Source organism: Manacus vitellinus, unplaced genomic scaffold (genome assembly GCF_001715985.3).
Source record: "Manacus vitellinus isolate BGI_N305 unplaced genomic scaffold, ASM171598v3 scaffold_19_pilon, whole genome shotgun sequence".
Classification (NCBI taxonomy): Eukaryota; Metazoa; Chordata; class Aves; order Passeriformes; family Pipridae; genus Manacus; species Manacus vitellinus.
Genome location: NW_021939395.1, coordinates 9,859,361 through 9,886,498, shown reverse-complemented (window position 1 = coordinate 9,886,498; position 27,138 = coordinate 9,859,361). Strand labels below are relative to the sequence as shown.

At 46.3% G+C, this 27,138-nt stretch overlaps 1 protein-coding gene across 1 annotated transcript in view; it reads left to right on the top strand.

The window, feature by feature from the left end:
- The first annotated feature begins 10,704 nt into the window (after nt 1–10,704).
- Nucleotides 10,705–27,138, top strand: part of DOCK11 (dedicator of cytokinesis 11) — a 59,536-nt gene continuing 43,102 nt past the window's right edge. Inside the window, exons 1-13 of the mRNA XM_029959200.1 lie at nt 10,705–10,890; nt 11,116–11,205; nt 11,899–11,981; nt 13,128–13,197; nt 15,260–15,355; nt 18,349–18,483; nt 19,669–19,846; nt 20,288–20,367; nt 20,957–21,040; nt 22,802–22,942; nt 24,642–24,851; nt 25,217–25,339; nt 26,313–26,395. Of these exons, the coding sequence (XP_029815060.1) occupies nt 10,705–10,890; nt 11,116–11,205; nt 11,899–11,981; nt 13,128–13,197; nt 15,260–15,355; nt 18,349–18,483; nt 19,669–19,846; nt 20,288–20,367; nt 20,957–21,040; nt 22,802–22,942; nt 24,642–24,851; nt 25,217–25,339; nt 26,313–26,395 (1,559 nt within the window). The remainder of the gene's footprint in view (nt 10,891–11,115; nt 11,206–11,898; nt 11,982–13,127; nt 13,198–15,259; nt 15,356–18,348; nt 18,484–19,668; nt 19,847–20,287; nt 20,368–20,956; nt 21,041–22,801; nt 22,943–24,641; nt 24,852–25,216; nt 25,340–26,312; nt 26,396–27,138) is intronic.

Sequence of the window (27,138 nt, the reverse complement as noted above, 5' to 3'; positions counted from 1 at the left end):
TGCCTTTCCCTCTGTGCCTGGGGAGCCCTGAGCACTCCCTTGTCCTGTTGCATGATGCTGGAACTTGTATGGATGTCTGTACCTGGGGAAACGTTAAGGTGTTTCTGTTGACGGCAGCATTTTGTCTATGGGTGGGTTGAAGCCTCACAGAGCCCATCCACAGCCCCTCCTGCATTTGCTGGGGAGAACAGAGTTTAACTCTGCAGCTGCTGCAGCTGTTTGCACCTGTATCCAATGCCTGCAGCCAGAAAATGGAGCATAGATGAGGCTGAGACAAACAACTTCCTGAGCTGCTTAAACCACCGCTGACATCTTTGGGTTTGACTGCACTGCTGGGATGTTTGCTATGTTGCTGAGGCAACTCAAAACTATCTTGTAACTTCCTGCTCCATTTTTCCCCAGTGTTGCTCTGTGGGCTTGAACAAGTCTCTTCACCCCATCCCAGCTCGATGAGGAGTGTTCTGCCTCCTCCCCTTTGGGCAGCAGCTGCGCAGTTGGCTTGGCCCCATGTGCAAGTGGTTTCTTAGTGAAAAACAAGAGTTTAAGACAGACAGGAAAGGGAGGGGTTCTGCTTATGTGCCATTAATTGCTTTAAGATGTTCTGAAGCTGGCTATTATGGAACTGGATGCTAAATATAAAACTGATACTACATAAATAAATGATGAAATACAAGTGACATCTGAAAAGCACTTCGGGATGTTCCAGTTAAGAATTTAAATAAATAACATGTATTATTGTCATTGTAATTACTGTTTTCCTTTTTTAGCATGCCTGTGCTTACAGAATGTTTTGAGGAGTCCTATCTGGCAGAACTTCAGCTGTCCCACAGAAACCAGTACCCTTTTGCCAGATTCTATCAACGCTATTATTTTTGGAGGAGAAAATCAAAGCTATGACGTGTTTTCACATCTCATGCTCTGCGGCAGATGCTCAGCTGGATGCAGGTGCAGTTTGGCTGACGTAGAGCTGCTCTGATCCCTCCCTCTGCTCCTCGAGGAGAAGGGCTGGATGTGTGCCAGGATGTACCTGTGCAGGCAGGGACTCAGGGCTTCAGGTGCTGTGCCTGGGAAGTGGAGACACTGTAGGAGTTTGTACTGAGCTGGCACTGGTGTCTGTCACACAGAAGCACTCAGAGGTCCCGAGGAAGGTCAAGCACAGGGGTATAGGGTACTGAAAGCTATCTCAGATACTTGTCCTAAACCACTGCCTGTGCAAGAACAGTGCTGGATCTCCTCAAATGTGTGCTCATGCCAGAGATGGGCCTTGCCCCCAGCTACCAACAGTGCTTTTCTGCTGACTCTGCACTTGTTCAAGGCATCATTTTTCAGAGGTGATGTGTGAAGATGAAGTGCAGGTGGGCTGGAGTGGCAGCACTGTCTTCTAGGCTGAACCACTCAGCTGGGCTGTGAACTCTCACTGCTTCATTGCAATGCAGCTGCTTTCTGTTTCCTTTGCTTAAGTGATTATGCAAGAATCTCAAGCTTTCAGGAAAAAAACAGTGTTATTGACCCTTGTGGCTGCAGAACGCAGCTTCAAAATGGGATCTGCTAAAGGCTGTGAAGTGTGGTGTCCACTTCTGAGTAAGTGGAAGGGAAATGAAAAGTCATATGTTGGTTATCCTGACTTCCTGTAATTTCTAAGCCAATCTGAAGGCGCTTCAAGGGCTGAATTTGTTTTATTTGCTAGCCTAATAATGACAGGTAAATATTTGCCTGTCTACACTGACATCAACTTTTTGACTGTTCATTCAAACCTTCTCCAAGCTGATGTCTCACACTGATGCTGCACTGTCTCGGAGACAGTGCTGATAACTGCAGGCACTTTGTCACTAGAGAACTGGGCATTACTCTGAAAAAGGAGACATCCAGGTTGCCAGAACCTAGTCTGCCATTTGCAGTGCTAAAATGAGGTTCTGCTGCCACCCAGGACCATCGGTGCAGGAGGGGAGAGCTGTGGGTTGGTTTGCACAGAACTTGAGTGGGGTGGAGGGAAGCATAGGAGAGGGGGCTGGCTTTTGCTCCGTGCTTTCAGATGGAAAGAGTGAGTCATTTCCACTGCAAGTGTTTTCTTGCAGGGTGCCAGGACTGTGCACCCATCCTCCCCTTCCCTGCCACATGGCTTCTTATTTCTCTGAGAGCTCCTGTCAGACACAGCCTATCCCATGTAATACAGAGCAGGGAAAGAGTGGGGTACAGCAGCTTTGTGCTGCTGGCGCTGCATTTAGAGCTGGAGTGTGGCACAGACTGGCACATAACTCCTATATGGAGATGGGAGCATGGGGACTCACCCAGACTCCTGTCTCATGAGATCCTTGGAAATGATGCACTTGCAGCCGTGTCTCCTGCTGTCCAGCTGCTGGGGTTCCTCTGCCACGTGTACCCATTTCTGGGTGACAAAGTGAGCCCTGAAGTTTGCTCTGGGGGTGCTGAGGACCAGGCAAAGGAGAGTCTGCTTTCCTGGGCCACAGCTGGTGAAGCATTTGTTTCCAGGGTAGGATGAGTACTGCAAGGAAAGAAGGAGGTGCTGAGGTATCCTGCTGAAGGCATCACCTAACAACTGGTGTGGAGCCCACACTGCCTGAGGGAGGATCTGTTTGCTGCAGGGTGGGGAGAGCCTTTGGAGGCCTGGCATGCCACTGATCTGCTCCTGTCTGTTGGTCCAGCCTGTGCAAGTCTGTGTCCTGCTTTGCTCTTGGTGCTCAGGGCCACAAAACATCCATGTGCATCCACATGCTGTGAGCATCCTTGCAAGTTATTTCTGCCAGCTTTGCTCTGGGATGCAGGACCTGGGTGAGCAGGGAGTGGGGTGCAGCACAGGCTGCCCTGCAGCAGGCAGTGCCCGTGGGGCAGCTGGGGCCCTGGCAGTGGCACATCAGAGCTGTCAGGAGCTGTTTCAGGGGCTGCTCGCCTGCTGTCCATGGAGGGCTGTGCAGAGCATTGCTCTGAGCTATGTTGGCACCTGATCACTCCCTGTCAGGTTCCTTCTCCTCACCTCTTCCCTTCCTGATTGCCCGTGGGGCTCCCCTCCTGTCTGAAGCGCACACCTTCTCCACTATCCCCTCTTGGTCTCCCTGACTCCATCTCCTGCCTCTCCCAGCTACACAGCCCCAGCCTTCACACAAGTCTTGCTTCCCATGACGTGGCCCCTGCTCCTCCTCCTTCTGATGAGATTTCCCTCCCTTTCCATTTCACAAGATGCTTCATGTGTTTGCATGCCCACCTTACAGCCCGTCCCTCTTCCTGTCCCAGGTGCAGATGTTTCTCCTGTGGTCTCTCAGTGTTTTGGTGTCTTCAGCACAGCCAGGATTCCTGTCAAGACATTTCTCTTGTCTATTTAACCTTCCTTCTCTCTGACCAGTGTAAAAATAGTTTTGGCCTGCTCATACCCAGCTTTATCAACTATTTTTCATCCTTGTGGTTTTACTGTATCCCATCTCTGCGCATCTGCTACATCCAGCCTGCTGGGTTTGCAGCAGGCTCATGGACACAAGCTCCCCATCACCTGCTGAGAGCTGCCTCATTGCCTCCCTGCTGATTTCTTCCCAAAATGTGGCTTTGCTGAGGAGCCCACAAACCTCTTGGCAGCAGCAAGGCTGTGTCGTGTTGCGACTGCTGCCATATGTGCTGACTCACACTGTCTCCCTGCTTGCCCTTCCTCCCCTGATGTCTGTTTCCATCTCTTCCCTTTCTCCTGTGCTTTTGAATGCAAAGTTTTTTAGGCACAGACTTTATTCTGGCTTTGCACAGGGTGGTTCCAGGTGCTGGATGGCCAAACAACTTTTCGTTGTTCTTTCTTATGCCCAGGATCCTGGAATGATGAATTATCCATGAGTCTCAGATTTTGTAGATGAAGCTCCATAGCCTTCCTGCAAGCTTGAGTGAGAGTGTGTAAAGGGGATCAGATGGCAGTGCAGGAATTGGAGGTGGAAAAAGTGAACAGTCACAAATTTGAAATAAAAAAAAAAAAGAAAGCTCTGCAAGACCACACAATTTGAGTTTGCCCTGACCTGATCTCTAAATCCCTGGCTGTGGAAGAGCTTTTCTATGGATAGAAATTGCTCAATTCCACATGCCCATACAGTTTGCCAAGTGAATTTGCTCAGTTCCCAGGCATCACTTTAATTCTCCCACGTACTGTAAGGTTTCATGAGCAAAATAAGAAAATAGGGAGTTCTCTCTCCTGTTTTTGAGGTATCCTCACATCTCCAGATTGCATATTGCAGTGGGAAGTGGTCCCTCTGCCAAGGGCTGTTTCCTGTCTCAGAAGTGACGTGACTGTTATAAGTGTATCCAAAGGGTAGTTGTATGCTTCCATTTCCCCACCCTCTTTAGCTTTTAATTCCCCATATTGACTTTTCCTCTTGTTTTCTGTTGTATTTCACCTAATTGGCCCTTTAGGATTTGTTTTAAAATTTGGGCTTTGCCTGTCTTTCCATGTAAATGCACTACAGGTTTGCAACAGGTAAGGCAGAAAATAGGCTGTAGAATGGTTGCTAAAATTCGGGGAACAGTTATGCACTCAGATATATATATGTATTTATGTGTACATTTAGATGTACATGTGGTCTGTGCTATTTCCTCTTCTCTCTTCAGCTACTCTAAAGAACCAGCACTGTTAATATTCATCTCAGTTGTCTCTCTTGCTGCTTTGGAGTGGATGCACACACTGGGTAGGTCTTCATTTCTGAGGTTGTGAGAAAACACCACGTGTCAGGTGCTGCTGAACCCGCAAGTTTTTCAGTGGGAGGCAGGAGGAAGCGTTGCAGGGCTGTGTGAGTGTTTGTGCTGGCTGTTAGTGCCACGAGAAGTGAAAGTCGAGCCTGGTTCAGCTCTTGGGCTGGGCTTCCTCTGTTCAACAGATAATGTGTGCTGGCAGCCACCGCAGGGCTTGTGTCATTGCAAAGTGACCATCAAACCGGTTACAGTGGAGCCAAACCAGCTGGCTTTGCCATTTTCCTCTCTGGATATTGCTTTAAATGAGAGACAGACTGAAAGGACTGAAAGTACAAAAGCTTTCTCATAGTTTTCCTTTGGCTGCTGTTTTAAAAAAACATCTTTCTTTCGCTCTCTGAACGTTCACATCACCTGGGTTATACCTGTTGTAATTCTGGGAGAAAAGGACCTCAGAAAAACATTAATCATATAACAAAGTGGCATGTTTGTATGGTATTCAAATGCAGAACACTAGAAGACAGGTGGCTACTGTTTTTCAGGCACTAAAAGTTTAAAATAGAAATGTTATTTCCTATACTTCCCCACATGAACATCCCCAGCTGTCATCATGAGCCTTTGTTTATAAAGCAAATATGAGGAATTTTATGGGCTTTGCGAATGGATGCAGAAAGGTGACAATTCAGTCTGACTTCCGAAGTTTCCCCCTCTTTGTTAATGGGTAATCCCTTTGCTAAACTTTTCCTTTGCTCTCTCTCTCTGGTCGTTTCTGTCCGGAGGGTTTTGGGATCATGCTGTCAGAGGGCAGCGGGACAAGCAGGACACTGAGGACAAGGACCTCACTGGGGGTTTCCCTTGTGCCAGGCTCTTTGTGCTCGTGCTTGGCCAAAGGCAGAGCCTTGCGTTGGTGTTTGTGGGCATGTTTCTGTTGAAGTAATTTCATTGAATTTCCTGTTAAAATGCCAGCCAAGTTGCTTGTGGTGGGGAGTCAATACTCCAATAGACAGGCTGTTGTTCTGCCTGTGCAGTTGTCCAAGTGTAGCCTTGTGACCCAGCATGGATGGGGTCTCCAGCACAGCAGATGATCCTCTTCCTTGTGCTCCACATGGCCCCGTGTTGGTGTGTTGGGCTCAAACCAGTGGTTTTTTAAAGAGAGGCTTATGTGGGAAGGTGCACTGCTCTCCTGTTATCCTTGTTTAAAATCATGTTTATGTTTTACTTGAGGTATTTCCCATGGGTCTGCTTTTTATCCCAGCACAGTGGGCTGTGATGCTTTGGGCTGGAGCTGCTGCTGAGTGTGCTCAGGTGCTGCATCCACAGGAACCACAGGAGAGAGCAGCTCACTCCAACCTGCCAGTGCTGCTGTTCCACAGGAGGTCAGAGGAACCTGAGGAGCATCCCAGTGCCTGCCCTGGGTGAATATCTGCTGTGTGTGTGCCAGAGAGCACAGGATGCCTTTGACAGTGCTGCACAGTTTCTCCTGCAGAAATGGATTGATTTTGTTGCTGGACTGGCAGCATTTCTTTGTACTTCGGTATTGGCTTCCCCTGTGGAGGATTTTGTGGTTTCTAAGACTCTAATTACTTTAGTGTAATAGTTTTTCCTCTGCTTTCATAATGACTTTGGTGGGTGCCATCTGCTGTTGTGACAGCACTGGGCAGCTCAGTCTGAGCCCAGGATGTTAGGAGGTGTGTGCTTCAACCAAGCTCTTCAGGAAAACTACTTTGAAATCTGATTTTCAGCATTTAATGCTTTAACTCCAACCCCGCTGGGCCAAAAGGCAAAAAATATTTGGGATGGCTCCCTCCTTACTCCACAGGTCTGTTTGCAGGGACAGGAGCATGCCTGGCCCTGCTGGGCAAGCCTGCACAGTTCAGGATGGATGGAGGAGTTTGTTTCCTTGACAGCAGGCAGGACACAGGCCATGTCCTTCTGTGAGCAGCTTCTTTGCTAACAAACAGCTTGACCTGCATCTTTTGGCTTCTCTTTAGAGACATTGCTGTGGTTCCTGTTGTGGCCTGTGGCAGACTGGGTGGTGTGCTGGGTGTGTGACACTGAGCTGCAGGTGATGGAGGGCTGCTGTGTGCTGAGACAGGGAATCAGCACACCTTGGGTAAGAAGAGCTCTAGAGACCGTGTTTGCAACAACTCCAGAGAAGAAATGCCTGCCTGTGGATGCTGCAGAACCCATCTGGGTGACAGTGCACAACTTTCCTGGAGCTCCCTGGGTTATGAGCTGTGTGTCACAGGGCCCAGCACTGGTTTGTGGGATACAGATCACAGCACCAGCCTGCACAACACATTTTTTTCCGATATTATTAAATTCACAAGACTGGAAGGGCTGTAGTGAGTTCTAAGGATTTTTTTTGAATCTGTGGTGGGCAGTGCTGCATGGGTTTTGGAACCTCTCATGTGAGGATGTGGGATCCTTTTCAGTCCTTATCCTTTAGTTGTCATTGAGTCCCATGAGGATGACAGCCAGGACCTTGTCTTACTGGTGTCAAAGCTAGAAAAAAAATGTTATTCAAAGCCCCAGCTTTTAAAAAGGACATCTTTAGAAACACAGTCCTAGTTCCAGGACCATGTTGCAAAATAAAAAAGGACTAAAATACTGTGTGATCAGAAGGCCTGAGTTCAGTGTTCCCAAAGCCACAGCACTGTGGTCTTAGAGGGAATCTTATTTCCTGTTACAGGTGCTGTGGGGAGTGAGTTGAGAGGGAAGTTGATGTGAGTGCTCATAGCACTGCTTTAACCCGCTGATGCTGCTGAGTTTTGCCAGGATTGCTGCAGTGATCAGCAGCAAGAGAGGTAAATTTGAGAGGTCAGCAGAGCCATACACCCAGTGGGTATATGGACTCCATGGGGTCCTGCCTGGTCTTGTGGGGAAGACAAGCCTTGGGGACACCTGGCCCGAGACTTTCAAATAGGTATCCTGTTATTTCACATCAATTTGCAAAGCTTGGCAAACTTTCAGAAGTGCATTGTGCTGTCCTGCATTAAGACCAGTGTTTCAGATGATTAACCAAATTCAGTTAAGCATTTAATGAGCATGAGACTAACTGAGAGTAAATGAGTTCCTTTTCTCTATCTACCTGTTGGGTTTTTCAGAGTCCTGTTTTTCAGATGGGCTTTTTATTTTCCTATTAAATTCCTGTGCAGCTCAGGTCTTGGATGCAGGAGGAAGAAGCGCTCTGTGTGTAGTGTGGCTGGCAGCATTTGCCACCCTGTTCCCAAATCCCCCATGGCTGAGGGAGCAGGCAGCAGTCCCTGGATGCTCTGGCACTGAGCATGGGCTCTCTGCCGACGGACCTTTGTCTTTGTCACTGGTAATCTGAGGCGTGTGAGGTTCTTTTCAGGACTCTGTGAGCAGTGAAGCAAAATTTTCAGAGGGCAACCAAAGGGAACTTTGTTTCAGGTATCTAAGCTAATCCATACTGGATTTCTGTAGCATGGAAAAAAGATATTTTGGGTGCAAAACTGTCTGAGGCAGGAGTTTCCCCAGCCAAGAGTAGAAGCTTCTTTGCGGAAGGTGAGGGTTGGTCTCTTCTCCCAGGTAACAGACAATAGGATAAGAGGAAACAGAGTGAAGGTGTGCCAGGGGATGTTTAGATCTGATATTAGGAAAAATTTCTACATTGAAAAGGCGGTCAAGCATTGGAACAGGCTTCCCAGGAAAGTGGTGGAACCACCATATCTGGAACTGTTAAAAACATGTGTAGATGTGGCACCTGGGGACATGATTTAGTGGTGGACCTGGTAGGGCTGGGTTAATGGTTGGACTTGGTGACCTTAGAGGTCTTCCCCAACCTTATTGATTCTGTGACAGCCAGCAGCAGGACAGAGCAGGTGCTCAGTGGATGGCTGTGCAGAAATTGCTCTACCTGGAGGCTCACACAGGACCCAGGCATCCTTTACATTAGTAAAACTGGCCTTAATTGTACATAGGCTCTGTGCTGTCCCCCGTCAGAGAGATGCTTGGATGTCACTCTGCTGCTGGGATGCAGTGCTGGGAAACACAGCTTAAAAGGTACCTGCCTTGCATTTCTGAAGTGCTGTGGGGAAAAGCTTTCATTTTGGTTTTGCTTTTTGCAATTATTAAAAGCACCAGTCATGCACCTGGGATAGAGGAATAGCCTCTGCTCAGTGGGGCTGGTCCTTTGGGTAAGGGAAGCTACAGGCAGCCTTTGCTGCTCCAGCCTAAAGGACTGTTCAAGTTTGCTGCAGACCCTGGATTTTTATTCTCTTTTTAGCAGTTACCAGATATGGCAAAAATGGAAAGATTTTTTTTTCTACAATTCTTTGTTTAGTTTTTTTGTTTGTTTGGGGTTTTGTTGTTGTTGTTGTTGTTTAAAGGTGCTGGTATATGAGAAGATATTATCATACAAAGATTTTCTGCAACATTTCAGAAAAAGATTAAAACAAGCTTAAAATATGACTATCTCCAAATAGCTCCTGCCTGGGGCCATTACCCTCTAATGTGACAACTGCCTCTCCAAAGTCCCAGCATCAGCTTTGCTTCAACACAGGAGATGCTCAGTTGTCACTAAAGCAAAACCCTGGATCACATTTGCTGCAAAGGCCTTGAAGATGTTCATTACTGCATCCCAGACCCTGAGGAGCCAAAGGCACAGGGCAGAAACCTCTGGCTAGAAATGGTTTTGGAAGAGCAACCTTGATTTCTTGGCTTATCTCATGTCACAGAAAATATTGAGTTGTTTGTACTCTTGGTGGTGTGGCTGTTTACTCAGTGGTGTTAGACAATGCTGAGCCTTTTGTCCTCATTTTGGGCTCATTTTCTTAGACTGCAGGTTGTGCTGAATCAGCAAGAGACCTTGTATTGGTCTTGTCTTTAGCTCTGGTCTATGTGAACAGTTCATCCCAGCAAAGCCATTCAACTGGCAGGGAAAGTTTGCTGCCCAGAGGGAAGCATCCAGTGTTCCTCCCACGAGGGTTGAGAGTCCAAACATGCCATTGTGCAAGGATGTCATCTCCAGAGGCACGTGGCATCATCTCCAGAGGCACGTGGCATCATCTCCAGAGGCACGTGGCATCATCTCCAGAGGCACGTGGCGTCACGCGCTGCTGGGAGGGGTTCATAAACACTGTCTGTGGCAGGGTCAGGCATCAGGATTTTGGTCAAGACTCAAAACAAGGCAAAGCTGATGTGTCAGAATTTGCTTCCTGTTTTCTTGTGACCATTCCTATACAGAGTCATGGTTTGGCTTTTGGTGTGATGTTTGATTTTTCACAGTGCAATGCTGAGGGCCTGACTCTTGCTCATGAAATCTGAAGTCAGTCAGGGCAGCTGAGATGGCACTTGCCTATTTCAGAAGTTGTGCTTTTCTTATTTTTTTAAGTTTCATTTTTTGGACTTGTAACACATACGAAATGAGTGTAATAATGAATGTAATGGAGCTCTCCTAGTAGATTTACTTCTGACTCCTGAGACTTTGGAGAGGTTCCTTTTGCTTCCCAGAAATGTGAGTAAGAACAAAACTAGGCTCCAGATTTTTCCAGCCTTTGGCTGTGTCTGAGGTGCAATTTATGGAGAGGGCTTTCCTGTCTTTCCAGGGGGATGCTGTTCTTCCTTCTATGGGGTGAGATTCCTGCTCTGGCAGTCATAGCAGCAGGCCTGCTCTCATCCTGCCTGTGGCACATTTCCAGAGAGAGCACAACTCTCATCTCCTCCTCAAGCACAACCAGCTCTGAGCAGAGCAGAGCCAGCATAGGAGCCCATATTTCTTCTGAGCTGCACAGATGAGCTGCTCAAACATAAAGATACTGGATCTTGCAGCTATTAAAGCTATGGACTGTCCAGGAGGATTTCTTGCTCCATTAAGAAATTAGAGACTGTGCTGAGAGGAGAGCAGCACAGTGCTTTGTTTCTTCCCATAGCTTATTACCAGACACAAATAACTTAACCCATCATTTCCCTCCTGCAAACCACGCTGCAGCACAGGAGTGTCAGAGTGCTGAGGTAACAGCCAGTCCAGCGGTCACACAGTTTGAAATCATCAGGCTAATTAAGCACAAGATGTTTGTTACTGGTTATTTTAGATATTATATATACGTAATTTTTTTTCATCTTCTGTTTTTCCTACAGGAAAAAACCAAAGTGGTGGAACCCTTGGACTATGAGAACGTGATCCTTCAACGCAGAGTTCAGATCTACAGTGATCCCCTCCGGGACCTGCTGATATTTCCGATCGAAGATGTGTCTGTGAGTTTGCACTGGCTGTTTCCCATGTTTGAGGTTCCCTCGTCTCCGGTCCTGTGTACCTTGGAAAACTTCCACCATTAACCACATGTTAATTTTGGCTGCAGTAGTGACACATAAAACCAAAATGACCCACTGGTGATTTAGGCCCACCACATTCATTTAAAGCGAGTGTCAAGCCCTGAAGATGCAGTTTGCACTGACAACATCTTCCCCTTTTTTGTGCAGATCTCAGTCATCGGCCGACAGAGAAGGACTGTCCAGTCGACAGTGCCAGAAGATGCTCTAAAGAAAGCTCAGAGTCTCTTTGTCAAAGAGGTAGGGGCAAAGTCCACGTGACACCTGCCTTCAGCACTTTGTCTCTTGGGCAGGATGCTCAGCTGTAGCTCCTGATCTGCAGGGTTGCAGATCACTTGGTTTTTCCTTTGTGGGAAGCACTGATTGCTGGCAGGGTGGCTGCATGGGAGGGTCCTCATGTGCATCTCTTGTGCAGCGCATCTTTCCAGTGGGTTTTCTTCACAGACAAGGTGTGTGGCTTTGCACCACCTGCCTGAGCTGCAAGGTGCAGAAGTGCAGCAGGGCAAGGGGGGATACACAACCTCCCTGGAGCATCCAGAGTGCTGCAGGTTTGTTCTGTAAAGTGCTGCTCTCTAGGACTGCTCCCTCCAAGTGCAGTGGAACTAAATGCGAAGTGATGCCTACATTTCCGAGAAAATTGGTGCTTTCTGAAAAAAAGTCTCTTCCCAAATCACTACTCCTTTTTTAGAGCCTTGGAGCAACATAAATACAAAATCTGTAGCTGTGTGGCAGGCCAGATGCTGTGTGATTTTTGTCTTTGTGCTGTAAAGGTTCCTTATGAAATTCTGTATTGCAACATAAAACAAGTGAAGCAGTCTTGTTCAGACCCTTTCCACTTGTGCTTCCCTCACCCAGTGTGTAGCCCTTCTGACTTGTGCCTGGTTTTGTTTTGCCTGGTGTAGTTTTCAAAGAGCTGTATTGTTTTCCTTTCAGTGCATTAAAACCTACAGCTCTGACTGGCACGTGGTAAACTACAAGTATGAGGAATACTCAGGAGACTTTCGGATGTTGCCATGGTAAGTGTCATGCTCCCTTGGAATACTAATGCGTAGTCACAGGGCTGGGGTTTGATAGGGTTTAGCAGAAGCAGTCTGCCCTTTTCCTGATGCCTGTCCCACAAGCAGCCTCTGCTCCAGAGGTATGTCACTCTGAAGGTTAGGGAGCCAGAGGTGGTTTGTGTTATCGTGCCATTGTCACTCAGCTCTGTCAGGGAGATGCCCACAGTATTGTCAGTGTGGGTCATTGCTTCACATCGCATCCACCAGTGTATAAACACCCCCTCCACTTGGGATGAGGGTGGACTGCAGTCCAGATTCATGTCAGGGTAAATAGTGCTGGCAGTGTCTGCTCAGACCGAATCAGGAGCCTCATTGTCCCGCTGGGCTAATGTTCCCTGTGAGCTACACACGGTGTTCCCATACTGAGCAGATTTTCCTTGTACTCTCAGTACAGAGAAGTTGCTGGACAACTTCAGTCCAGTGATGTGGTATTGCTGCTAATGCTGGCAGTGCTGGGAAGCTGTGTGCTTGGAAATGCTGGGCTGTGCCAGTGATTCCAGCTCCAAAGCTAATTGGGTTTCTCAGACAGGCACATACATCTTTGATTTCTGCTGGATTCTTATTTTCTCCATGGTGGCGCCTGCCCTGCTCTCACTGCCCACACTTGGGGCATGTCTGGACCCCTGTCCAGGCTGCTCCAATGCTGGCAGCTTGTTAAATGCTTTTTCTTCCTAATTGGCTGAAGTGGGTCTGTTCTGGTGGTCTCACAGGGATGTGAAGCAGCAACGGGGGTAACACAGTCGATCAAATCGTGTTAAGATTTGTGAATAATCTGCAGTCTGATCTTGCTTCTTTTTTAGCAAGATGGAAGATAAACTTGGCCTGCTGTATCTCTTTGTTGCATAAATGCAGGTCAGCAAAATGTTTGCAGAATCAGATAACTAACAAGAGAAAGCTAATTACAGACTGCTTGTGCTTAATTTCCATGAAATGCACTCAGAAGTTAGCTTTCCCCAGCTGTAAGGGGCTGTAGGTCTCTTGAAATCTATCTTCTGTGCTCTATAGTCTGCAGTTTGGCTATTGCTTCTGGATCCAGCATCAGCTGCTGGCTCAGAGGACCCTTGTGTTCCAGTCATTAAACATGAAAATGTGTTGTGATTTCAGCAAATCCTTCAGGCCAGACAAGATTCCAAGCCATGTGTTTGAAATTGATGAAGACTTTGAAAAGGATGAGGTAAGGAGAAGTTTGGGGTTTTTTTTACATATACCACCCTAAGATCTGTTAAAAAGAAGATTTCACAAGGCAGAGGTAGAATTCAGTTCCTAGGAGCAGTTTTCTGGTGAGATGCTTAGTGCTGTGAAGATGGGATCAAAAGTGAGACAATAGTTTATTTCAAAGTATGACAAGATAACTTCTTGGAGCCAAGGGTCTCCTGAATTATCTGGAGGATTATCCATATTTGTCATGGCTTTTTCACTTGAAACAGAGCATCAGTAGAAGAGAATAAAAAGGAAACCAACCACTTACTGAGGAACACTCCTCATGTCCAGAACTAAAAGTAGGCAATCTCTTTTTCAACGACACTGCATACCGGGATCCTCTTCTGAAAGGTTTTGTGCTTTTCCACATGACATTGCCATTCTTAATCAGTCACTTCTCCCCAACATATTCACATGTGTCAGTCCTCTGTACAGGCATTTGCTTCCTCTAGAAGTTGAAGTGTTTGTGCTCAACTGGTTGCAGGGAGGATTTGCAGCCCTCCATGGGAATGATCTGAGGGCTCTGACAATTGGGACATCTCAGACCTGATGGTTATTTTGGATGGTGCAGTGTCATGTTTGCTACAGAAATGAGGGACATAGACAGACATTTTTCTGTCTCACGTACCATGGGGAGCTTAATCCATAATTGTGACATTAAGAAGTTTTTGTTTACAGAGGGAAGGGTTTAGCCCAGATGTTTAAAGTTCACATGGCATGAAGATGCTGCTGCTGAGATTCTTACAGGGGGAAAAGGACATTTCTTTGTTGGAGAGCTGAAGATTTGGAGGAGCTGTTTCATGCACATTTCTCACAATCACTGTGTATGTCCCAGCACACTTCGGGTCTGGACTAGGATGGCTTCTTTATATATGGAAATGTTTTGTCAAGTTTGGCCTTAATCTTTTTTTGGCTGTGTTGTTGGTTTGCTTTACATCATTAACTTGAGGTGTTCCCTCTTTAATAATATCTAATCTGGGCTGGAGACATTGCTGTGCACTATGTTATCAGCATGCTTCTGAGAAAGCAAAAGGACAAGAATATGCTATCAAAATTTGGAGACCTTTTTTCTTCTGGCCAGTGTCCCAAATACTCAAACAAGAGAAGTTACTGAGGTTTGTTGTAGAAGAGTATTCCAAGTGCTTTGGCAGATGTTTGGATGTTTATATCTTTTGGCATGGTCGTATCTGAAGGATTCTGTTACAGTTTCCTAACAGAGCATTTGCATTAGAATTGTGTAATGGAAATCCAAATAAAAGAAATCTCTTGGTGAAAAAAGGTGAAGCATTATAAAGGAGAAATCATGGGTTGTTTTACCCAGGGAAATAAAGTATCAGAGAATTTACTTTGGAAGTTTGATGTGAAAAGAGTGAAAACCTGCCCCTTGGGATGCAGCAGGCGATATAAACCAGTCCCTTCATGGCTCATCATCAGACAGGCCAGGGCTGCCTCTGCTGCTGATTCAGTGGAAATCCCAGGGCAAGTTTTTTTCATCACTCTGTGCTCTTATTTCCCTCCCCAGTGGAGGTCATGGTTTTGTTTTGATAAATGTGAAACCAGCCAGTTCATTTCAGTTATTGGGGTTTGATGATTTTTGCCTAAATTTAAAATGGAGGAATGACAAAAGAAAATGACAAAATAAGTCCCGAGTTCTGCATTTTGCAACTTCCTAAACAGGCCTTTCTGAAAATTTCCTTCTTCCCCAGGTTTTTGAAATACTGCACAAGAACCAACGTGCATTTCCTCATTGCAAAAGTGCTGTGCCTATTGGCATAGATGTAATCTTTCTTTTTTTAAAGGTGACCCAAACTAGCCTGTTTTGCCTCTTTATTGGAAAGAGATATCCCTGAAATTTTTTGTGATAACACTGTCTATGTAGCTGTACCTGTTACACATACATTCTTCATTTCACTGTATTGCTGTAGTTAAAATGGTATTGCTTTCCAGTGTGGACAAATCCCTGTGCCCAGGGGGAATTTTCTGTGAGACAGAGTTCACCTGACCTCCTCTTTTTCTAATATTTTCCTGTCTTTCAGGATTCCTCATCCCTGTGCTCCCAGAAGGGCGGTGTGATAAAGCAGGGCTGGCTGCACAAAGCAAATGTAAATAGCACCATCACTGTTACCATGAAGGTGAGTTTGATCCAGTTACTTGTGAACAAGGCATGAGGTGAAGTTCAGACCACATCTCTGAAGCTCACAGGAGCTCAGTGAGTGGGTTTGGTTTTGGATGGGCATCCGTCCCTCTTGTAGAGTATCCCATGGTGGACTGGAAAACCCAATCTGGCAACAGTCTTCCACCCTTCCCTGTCCAGAATGTAAGACTGATGCAGTTCAGATCATGATGGGCAAGCTGAGCAAAAAGGTGAAGCGTGTTCTGGTATAGCAGGATTGTTTTCTGAGTGAGCAGCTGAGGCCCAGGAGAGGAAGGCAGCTTGAATAACTGAAACAGCTGCCCTGAAAAGACAACTTTCTGAATTGATGGTTTCCTTGCTGGTAGGAAATATGCAGGGAGGCCAGCTTTAAACTGAAATGACAGATCTTTGCTTTAAAAGCAGGGGTGATATCACTGCAGAGACAGAGCATTGCTGACCTAAAAGCAACAGCTGCCTTGTCTCCTGTTCTCTGCTCTGCGTAATCTGGCGTGACATTGCTTAGATTGTGCAGAGATTTTTAATAGTTACACCATAGGTTTTTGCTGTGGCAATGAGCCCATGTGCTGTCCCACCATGCAGCTGCCTTGTTACAGCTAGAGAGAGTGTTAGGGAGTTATGCTCAGTGGTGCAGCTGAAGGATGGCTGCAGTGAGGCTGCTTTGCAAGGGTATATTAAAAAAATCTCAAATAGCCTGGCTGTTCCAAGTCTCAATTCAATGAGTTATGCTTTCAGGAGAAGCAGAACAGGACTGTTCATAGGGCTAATTTTAATTTGAGTTTTGAAATGGGCTTGAAGGCGATAGACAGAATAGGATTTTCTGATCCTCTGCTTTTCCAAGCAAGGTTGAAGCAATTTTTTTTGCCTGTAACTTCTGGAGGAGGTATGACTGCTCAAAGCAGTCAGTTGGGTCTGTTCTGGTCTGAGCCTCTTGTGGTAATTGGTCTCAGCACCTCAGACCCACCTTTCTGAGAAGTCATTTGAACTACACTGGCTTCAGTTCCATTAATATGATCCAGAGCCTCCAGTGAAACTCTGATATCACAGCACTGAAAATCAGTACTCATTCTCTGAGCTGGTCCTGGTCACTTCTGTGTCTTACTAAACACACAACTCCAAGGCACATATATGAAAGCTGAGGACTTTGAACACCTTTGGCCTTATCACCACTTGGAGAGGCTGCTGTGCTGTGTTCAGTTGTGAGTGCTGGTTCTTTCATTGCTGTGCTGTGCTGAGCTGCTGGTACCTCACACTGTTGCTAAGCATGAGCAGAGTGTTTTGTGGAGAGCCAGCCCATGAGCAAACTGTCATTAGGCTACAGCTGCCAACCTTTATTTCAGAGCAACCTTTCCTTTACAGAGAAATGCCCTGGTTTGGCCCAGCTCTCCCTGTCTGGTTTGCAGCGTGTGTTGTGCTACACTACAACCACAGTGTCCAGATTGTCCTTCTGTCCTTCTCCGCCCAAATGGACTTGCCCAGTTCTTGACATCCCTCTGCACTCACAGTGCTCAACAGCAGCACCTGTTCTCTCTGCTCCTAGGTTTATAGTATTAATTTCAAATAATCATTGTCTTCTGACAGCAGTGCTTACAAGGGGGGAAGATCATAGGAATAGTGTTTGCTATTTGATTCTGCATTTACTTTTGAACAGAATTCATCAGATGCAAATGGTTTAGTGATATCAACCCTGTAATATCTAGAGAGAGATCTGTCATGGGTTTCTGTAGCATCCACTGCCAAAATTCCTGAGACTGATTCAGTGAAGTGCTAAATCAGTGTTTAAGCTGGCTTAACGCTTTGCATCCTTAGCTTTCCACGTATTTTTATGCTCTGTTGAACTGAAGGTTTAGTTAGATCTTAAAAAACGTAAAGCTCAACAACCTTGGAGCATCTCTACAGCTAATTAGTCATCCAAAGGATGCCAGAGGTTACTTTTCAGCAGGGTTAAGTTATGGTTCAGAGCACGATGCTTCCTCCCAGTTCTGTGCACTTGAGTGGGTTTATTGAACATGTGCTAGTGTCTGTAATGATGGGAGCAGGAAATTACTTGTAATCTCCCATGTGGGATGAAAAATGCTGTGTTTATTTGTAGATCTTCCAGATACACAGACCAGTAGAAATACTTGCAGTGCTGCTTGCCCCAGCTTCCTTTGTGATTCTCCTAACACAGATACCCAGCAACTGTGAAATGCACCCTGATCCTTACAGACTTGGCAGCATGTGCTGCTACCCCAGTTGCTGCCAAAATGTGCTCTTGAGTTATAGTCCAGTGTCTTCTGGCTGACAAGCATGAAGGGAGATGCTCTGAGATACTGGAGAGCTTCTTTTTCTTCGTAAAAATCAGGAGTTCAAACAAAGGAACACTTCTCCCAAAGTTATTGCTTTTTGGTGTGGGAATTGAACACTAAGCCAAAAACAGTTCTTGAAAATAGATTTGTATAAGAAAAATAAACCCAAAGTCACAAAAAACCAAGCAGTTCATTGGATTACAGCATCCCTTGGCTTGCATTCGAGTGCTAGGAATTTCCACATGTCTGTTCCAAAGTCTTACAGACAATTCCTTTGTAATTCTAGCTGAGGCCTATATCAAAAAGGCTCTGGAAATACCTGCTCTGAGGTGGAATGAATCTTCAAGCCATGTGCTGATCTGAATTTACTGTGCAGCATTACTTTGTAAAGATAAATGAGACTGGAGCCAGCTGAGAGACAAACTGGAAGCCCTGGAGCTTTGCTTTAGCTGGGCAAACTTGTAATAACAACAAGGACATTAAAATTAAAGAAGATGATGGAAATCCCTCTTTATAAAAGCAAATCATAGTGAAATAGGTGAATCTGCAACACTATAGAGTCAGCAGTGTTTCTTGTTACAGTATTTTCTCAGCAGCAGGGAGGACGAATAGGGAAACCAGGGCCATGGTTTGTGATCTACAACAGAGTAAATATTTGCCTCAGCAAGACTTTGTACTTTTGCAGGTATTCAAGAGGAGGTATTTTTACTTGTCACAACTCACAGATGGCTCCTATATTCTAAATTCCTATAAAGATGAGAAAATTTCAAAAGAATCCAAAGGCTGCATTTTCTTGGACGCTTGCAATGACGTTGTTCAGGTAGGTGTGCTTTCTGTGTGGCTGCACATGGACTTTTGCGTTGCTGGCTCTGAGATACATGTGCTCTCTCGAGGTCTGAAGGCATGGATTTGCAAACTAATCCAGAGCTGGTCAGCTAAACTGATCAACAGGCAGACAAGGCATTTCACAAAGGTGCCATACTTTTGGCTAGGAAGAGCTGCTGAAGAGTAAAATGCAAGCATTTCATCATTACCTCATCTGTTGCCTCCCTGTTCTGTCCATCTCTTTCACCTGTTATTGTAGGTCAGGTGCCTTTCAAGACCTTGAAGGTTGAACCAGTTAGTAATTGGTGTGACTTTATCTTGGGCACCTTCCTCTATTTGCTGCTTGCATCAGCTTCTTGTTTCTTAAGTCACATCCTGATAAGTCCATGCAAACATGCAGTTCTTTGGGACTTAGAACCTGCTCAAGGCTTGTAAGGTTTTAGGAGCAGGGATTTGTACAGGTCTAAAACCTGGGTTTGCTTAGTTGTGTGAGGGTGAGAGGCAGCAGTGGGTTCCTGCTGTGCCTTCTGCCCTTGCTGTCTCTGCAGAAGCATCAAGCACTGAGTGTGGTGGAGCTGGTGCAGGGCAGCTTAAATTACCCCAGTGGTTTGCTTTAGCATGGATGAGTCAGAGCTGTGAGTTCCCATTTATCTTTCTGAACACAGTAAAAGCAGTAATGCACACGCCTCAGTGATGTACGGGATGTAATTCCCAAGTTGCATCAGATTTGCTTTGGCTTCTGGTTGGAAAATGCTGTTTAAAGGCCAGCACAGCTCCGAAATGTTGCATTGAACCGCTTGCTTTTAAGATAGTTGCCTCTAAGTGTCCTGGAGCACAGCATTACTTATTGTGTCGGACAAATGCAGTTACTGGCTTCTCTGGGCAAATGCTAAAGGTTTGAGGACATCAGAAGGAGCTTGCTCCTGCTCCTAGTGCAGTGTCTGTGGTTCAGTCTGGCTTTCTTTCACTCTCAGAGTAGCTGGCAGCCATGGACCTGTGCACTGCTTGGTCACAGCTGGGAAGCCCTTTGTGATTGCTGCAGGATTGCTGTGTCAGGGAGGGTGCTGCATTGTATTTTGTGGTATTTCAGCTCAGGATGCTTTCCCAAAGAGGAGCTGTGGGGCAGGTACTGTGCTGAGTTGTTGAGGAAAATGTAATACAAGTCTCTGTGTTTGTTCAGTGTCCCAAGATGCGCCGTTATGCATTTGAACTGAAGACAATAGACAAGTACAGCCACTACCTTGCAGCTGAAACTGAGCAGGAGATGGAAGAATGGCTGGTGACCCTGAGAAAGATCATTCAGAGCAATACTGAGAGTTTGGTGCAAGAGAAGAAAGATACTGTGGAATCTGTGCAAGGTCAGTTTGTAAATAAACGCCTACCTTCTCCCTTCTCCAGCAGGATGCAAGCAGTGTGCCTGGAGAAGTGTGTGCTGTATAAATAGCAAGAATTGTGGCTGACACATAATATCATGCAGAGGGGCTTATTACAACAGAGACTATAGTCTGAGGAATAAAAGTGGAGGGAAATGTGACCCTTCTTCTGGAAGGGAAATCCATGGCAAAGTTTCAAGGCTCCTGGAAAATTGGCTCTGTGCTGAAGTTTTGCTTTGGAAAGACCTAGCAGACTGTAATAGTACACTTTGATACTAGTAATGTATGGAAAAATCTTACTCCCAAGGAGTGGAAAAATCTCCGTAAACTGTTTTTGTGCTATTGTTAGCAAATACTGCAGGATGCTCTCTGGCAGAGTGGTGGTGCTGCAGTTGTTTTGAACATCTGTTTCTCATGTCCTTGCAGATGATGAATCAAGCACGCAGGGTAAATCAGAGAACATCCTGGAGAGCCTGGAGAGAAGCATGCATCCAGAGCTGATGAAGGTACCGTGTTTGCAGAGATCACTCTCCCCACCCATAACTAATTTTGTCCACCTTGTCTTTGAAAGGGGTTTTCTACTTTCTGTACCTTCAGATCTGGGGGATCTGGGCAGGCACCAGGTGCTGGTGGGGTCTGTTATCTCACCTACCTGTCTCATGGATGAAGCTTCATGGTTTGAGGCCACATGTTCTTCACCTCCAAGTGTGGTGGGTTGTGGTTCTTCCCTTGAGGAATAACCAGATTTAGGGCAAATGAAGGACTGTTGTGATCAGCACTGCTCATTTGGGCTCATCAGGTGTGACCATCCTGGTTGTGGGAGCAGAGGGGGAGTTAGGCAGCAGCTACCTCCTGTTTATGATCCAGAGTGTGGTTTGGTTGCCTGCTCCTGCCTGCCTTCTCATTTGGCACAGCCACATCACTGTACTGTCATTGCACCGTGTTGGTGGCTGCAGCCAAGATGCTTTACATATCTCACATATCACAAAGGGAACCTGAAAAATAATTATTTTGTTTTAATTCCTTTCTTTCCCATTAACGAATGTTTGCCTCTGTGTGGCCAGGCAGTAATGTCAATGCCTTCCTTTGTCCTAGTATGGAAGAGAAACAGATCAGCTGAACAAACTCAGCAGAAATGATGGAAGACAAAACATCTTTTCTTTTGACCCAGAAGTCCAGGTAAACATCCCCACATTTGCCAGTGTGAGGTTTTGTTCTCTGTGTCGTGCCTCCCTTGTTCCCTTGCATGGCCACAGTATTTGCCTGCAGGGGCAGGATGTTTCTCTGGACTGGAGAACAGAAGTGCAGCCCATACCCTGCCAGTGAGAGCAGAATGAGATGTCAGTGCTCAGGTGACAGCTCAAATACAGGGAAGACTCGCAGCAGCCCCACACAGGGCCTCCCTCCAGCTTTGCTGGCTTTTGTGTGATGGATCTTCATGTTGCTGGATTTCAAACCCATCATCTGTGCCTCTGGGAGGTTCTCATGGTTGCAGAAGAAGCAGCAGAGGTGTTACTGCAAGGATACCTGCAGTGCTGCATGGGGCTCAGCACATCTGGAGTAGGGAGTGGTGGTGGTAAAGGCCATGATAGGGGTTTACAGGGAGAGCCTCAGTCTTCAGGCAGTTTTCAAATGTAGGAACATACAAACAGAAAAAACACCCTGTGCTGGTCTGATTCACTGGAGGAGAGGGTCGCTGTCTATTAGCCTGTTTTGTTCTTGGCTTTGAACTTTGCTGAGTTCTCTGCCAAGGTCCAGGTGTGGGATTTCAGTGAAATGAGCTGCAATTGTTAACACAGTTTTAGAGAATTGTTCCAGGTTATTTCACAGTTTCTCGTTCCCCTTCTGGCATGCTTTGGCTTGTTCACACCTGTGAAATGGAACATTCTGGTTTAACAAGGAAATGCAATTAGTCTTTAAAAGGTTTAGTTGTGCAAAATGAGTTTTTCTCTTGGCCCTTCTTTAAGGTCTTTAACAGAAACAAGATAAGCATCCAGGGGGCTTTTTGCTTTTTTTTTTTAAGAGAAGCTTTGAGAAGTTTCTCATGTTTTAGTCAGATAATAAAAATGGAAATATTATTTAGTGCAGAGCACCTAAGATAACTTTTTTTACCTAAGGCTGAATTCATTACCCTCTTTTTATATAAAGAGCTCTTCATTCTGATGTGGGTCAGTTGGATCTGCTATCACACCAGGCATTCAAAATCATTGCCCTAGTCAATGCTGGTGTGTATGTGCACACTTGTATGCCTGGTGCTGAGGAAACTGGGAGCAGGAACTTACACCTGCAACGTACCTTCCTCTGGAATGGAAATAAGGTAAACAATGGAAAGAGTTCCTCAAAACTGGATTAACAATTGCAGCCTGTTTTTCTGAAATCAGTTGATTGAATTGGGATATCAGCACCTTGTGTTTGGCATGCAGGTTTCTGCACGGTTTGAGGGAGAAAAGCGAACAGGACTCTGCCAGACTGTCATTGAGAGACCTGCTGGTATTTAGGGGTGTTTGGGGTCTCTGTGTCCCCAGTGCCAGCATGGTGGGTATGGCAAAGGTTTGTTTCAGGCACAGGGACCATCTCCTAAACTAACCATATCTTCATGGTGGAAGACACTTTTTTTATTGCCTTATGTTCTGCTTTCTTCCCTAAGCTCTAAATGGTGCTTGGGAAGATCCCCAGAGTTACAGCAAAGCAGGAAGGAACTGAAATCATACTGAGGTTTAGTTTGCTGTGCTCTACAAAACAAGTTGCTAAAAATTGATACATCCCCATGAATTCATGTCTTGTATTTGTGTAACATCACCAAATTGCACTCATTTGTGAATGTGTCCTGTACCTTTTGTACCACTTTGAGATAGTATTGGCCGTAATGTTATCCCTTAACATTATTCAGGGGTTTATTTTCTTTTTTAATGAGACCAGATTTGTTTGTTTGCTGTCTAGAGACTAGACTTCTCGGGGATTGAGCCAGATGTGAAGCCATTTGAGGAAAAGTGCAGCAGGCGCTTTGTGGTGTGCTGCCAGGACTTCTCCCTCAACCTCCTCGCTCAGCTCAGTGACAGGGCAGAAGGAGGACCCACCAACGTAAGGGGAGCTCCAGCATGTCCTGCTTTGTCTTCTTTCTCCTCACCAGCAAGAAAAACCCTTGGCAAATTAATCTGGGTGGATACATCCCATTTTACCATGAGCTCTGATGGGACCTGGCAGGCGGTGACTGCTGGCCCAGGGTCATTGCAGGATTTGTCTGCCTTGGTATTTTGGCGTTCCAAAAATGTGTTTGGGGACAGGGTCTGTCCTGACATGCCTCAGCTTGCAGTAACTGGGACTGCTGGGAAACCAGCAGTTCAGAGGCAGAAGGAGTGGGGAGCCTGTGTCTGCCAAATTCTGGGTCCCTATGAAAGTCCTGTTGGTAAATGATTAAGCTCCATCTCCAAACCACTCATGGCTGGTTTTTATTTCATTTCCCCTAATGGCAAGGGATTTCCCTGTTCTGGAACCTTCTTCTGACTCCCAGCCTAACTGTATTCACAACCATTTTATTATATGCATTTGTTATCGTGCCAAAGTTGTGCCTTAGCCTAAAACTCTCTTTATTTTATTTTCTGAGCCTCTGATGTCTGTAGACAGCTATTACATCTCACCTCAGCCTTTTGCTGCTGGGCTGAGCAGACCAGTCTTCTCCAGTCTTTCCTCCCAAAATAATTCCTGTTGTCCTGTCCTGCACTTGCTCTGATCACCCCTTTCTGTGGGTGCCAGAGCAGCAGGTAGCATCACAGGGGAGGCAGCAGCCCTGGCACTGCCCCATCTCTACTGATGCTGCCCTGCCTGATGCCTGTTAGAACCACAAAGGCTTTTCTGTGATGGTTTCATATTGGCAGCTCCCAGCTCCAGTACAGGACAGCAGGCTCCATACACGACACCAGGCTCGTTCTCCTCAGTAACTCCCAGGGGACGGACACATCACTAATAGCAAAGATTCTTATTATTCATCCTTAATCAGGTCCAGAGTGAGACCTAATCAGCACATTTGCAGCATTGATGTAATGCCTTGAGTCATGCTGGAATGTCTCAGGCACTCTACAGTCTTATTTTCAGGCCTTGGTTTTTGTCTTTACATGGATGCATGCCTACTGCAATCTTTGAATTAAAAATACATGAATTATTGCCACTTGCCTTGTGTTGTCAAGGTCAGTAGCTACAAAAGAGGTTGGCAGATTTTGCACATGCAGTTCCTCAGCAGTGTTAGCCTTGTATTTGAGCTGTCCTGGCTGGGAGAACTAACTTTCCTCCCGGGAGAGCATCTGAGGAACGTTTTGAGTGTCGCAGTTGGGCCATCCAGAGCTGATGGACTTAGGAAAATCAGTAGTGGTCTTTAGCATGTGATCATAAACACTGTTAAGCTGATCTATTTCTCATTGCAAAGGATAAACAGCTCTGATGAACTGAGTTCATCTTTTCTTTCTGACTTTGTAGTTTGCCACTTATGTAAAAAACATATGGATTTCATTCCTTTTATTTCATTGATGGCTTTAAAGTAGCTTTTTTCTAATTGACTAGATCAAAATGCAGGAAGGTGCAGGGAAAAAGTGGATTTGTATATTTATAAAGCAAAAACCATGGATTATCTGTAAGAATTCTGTAGAATGCTGGCATACAAAGCTAAAGGCACAAACACATGCAGAAGGTTCCCAGTTTCCTTAGCAGGGAAGGCAATGCTGATACCCTCGAGCCTGTGCCGTGCATTTTTTTTTTTTTGACAACGTACATTCAATCAAATTTCCAGGTTGAGCCCTTTTTCCTAAGCTTGGCGTTATTCGACCTGAAAAATAATTGCAAGATTTCAGCTGACTTCCACGTGGACCTGAACCCCCCATCTGTCCGTGAGATGCTGCTGGAGAGCTCCGTGTCCGGAGCGGAGGGAGCCAAGGGACGCTCGCCGGGCGAGAGCCTCGTGCACGGGGTCCCCGAGTCCTGCCTGCGCTACATAAAACGGGTGAATATCTGCCCTTCTCCTCGTTCTGTGCCTCTGCTGAGGCTGTGGCTGTTCAGCAGCCTGGCAGTGTGGTGTTACCCACTGCATGGGGAACCACAAGTCAGCTTTTCTCTGGAGCTGTGGGGTTTTGGTCAGTGTTGAATTTGCCGCTTTGGGCTCGCCGGCAGTGACAGGCAGAGCACCAGGTAGAGTTTTTCAACACTTGACCATGCTCAAGCCTGGTGAGCCCCTTTGGCCTACCCACAGGAGCAACCAGGGCAGGGTGAGTGTGGGTTGTGGGAAGGGACAGTTTGATGACTGGGGGCAGACCCTTCGGTGCATGTCAGGTGTCCTGCTGTCTGACAGCTGCTGCCTGTCTGTTGCAGGGGGTCTTCTCCGTGACTGACCCACATGCAGAGATCTTCCTGGTGGCCCGTGTGGAGAAGGTGCTGCAGGGCAGCATTGCACACTGTGTAGAGCCCTACATGAAGAATTCGGACCCTGGAAAGGTATTGGGTGGGGCCATGAGAGTATCTCCTTAGTGATGCTCTCTTCTGCTGCAGGGAGTAGTGTGGTCTGAAACACGGGTTGTTCCTGCTTCTGTTTAGTTTCTTTCTGGCAAATACAGCCTTCGTCTGTTCTGTTTGCACTGTTCCCAGGCTGGCTTCAGCTGGGCTGTCCTGGAAGATTTGATTCCTTCCCTTGGAAAGGGGCAGAGGATTTTTAAAAAGAGCCAAACACTTGGAGCATGGGGACCTTTCCCCATTGCACTTTGACAAGGCAAAGCCTGGGCTGGCAGCAAAAAGTGGCACACTTCATCCCCAGAATGAAGTGTCTACATAGAATCCTTTAGGTTGGAAAAAATCATTGGGTCCAACCATTAAACCATCACTGCCAAGCCCAACACTAAACCATGTCCCTAAACACCGCTTCGACATGTCTTTTACATACCTCCAGGGATGGTGACTCCACCACTTCTCTGGGCAGCCTGTTATAGTGCTTGATAATGCTTTCAGTAAAGAAATTTTTCCTAATATGCAAGAGAGAGACCCTGCTGCAGCCAGTATCAGTTTCTGCATGCCAAGCAGAGCTCCTGCTGCCTTGTTGCAGCCACTCAAAATTAGTTCCTGAAAAGTCAATTATAGAACACCCAATGATGATGGCATTCCCTTGGCACACTTTCTAAATCTGTATGGGATGAGCCTCTTGCAGTTAATTTTGGAAAATAAACTAATATAATAGGTTTAATATGACTGTGCCTTCAATGTTTGCTATTGCTTTTCAAAGTAATAACTGTGGATGGTGTGAAGTGGCAAACAGGGGTGTCTGTCAGCTGCTGCAGCAACTGCTGTGCTGTGTGCCTGGGGAGCTGTGCCTCATGGAGAGATGCTTCTTCCTGGAGAGTGCAGCACTCTTCACTCCTTTCCCAGGGCAGCAGGGAAGTCCTGGCACACACTAACCCACCTCTCTCATGTTTTGCAGACTGCCCAGAAAGTCCATAAGGTGGCCAAGCAGGTGTGCAGCCGTCTGGGGCAGTACCGGATGCCCTTTGGTTGGGCTGCCAGGTGAGTCTCCTCAGACTGGGCTTTGCCCATGGCAGGAGCTGCTGCCACTGTGAGTTATCCAAGACACGAGTTGGCCAAGTGGGCAAAGGGCCAAGTGACTGAAGTCAGTGAAGCTGCAGCCGGGGGCAGAGTTTGGCTCTGACTCCCAAAACAGAATTGGGATTGGCCTGAAATGCTCTATCTAGAATTAGAAACAAAATATTAAAAAGTAAACAGTGCTGGGAAGGCAGTAACCTTCCTAATGACCTGTAGCTACTGCTGTCAGGGAAGAACATTCCTGGGAACAAATTACACCGTACCATGCTACCACGGGAATCAGTGCAGAAACTCCCTCCTGCCACCATCCATTGCCAGGGACAAGAGAGTAGAGGATCTCCCAGCCTGGAGGTGGCAATCAGCTGGGGCTTGTTTTCCATCTTAAACTCTGCTTTAATTAATGTTCTTGAGAATGGCTGGAGGTAGTAATCCCATTCCCTTGCTGTTCTTTACTGGGACTGATAAAGGATGTCACTGCTAACTCTCAGATCTCAATGAGAGGAAGGCCTGAAGGCAAGATCATCCACTGCCTCCTAGTGCTAAATTGCATTTTGATGCTGACAAAAGGGATGGTAATGACATGGGAACACAGAAAACTGTCACAGTGGGATGGAATTTGATGGTATATTGCTTGCAGTGTGTACTCTTGAGCTGGATTTTCCTGTGACACTGGCTGCTCACCTTCGAGATTGTATTTCTGGGATGCA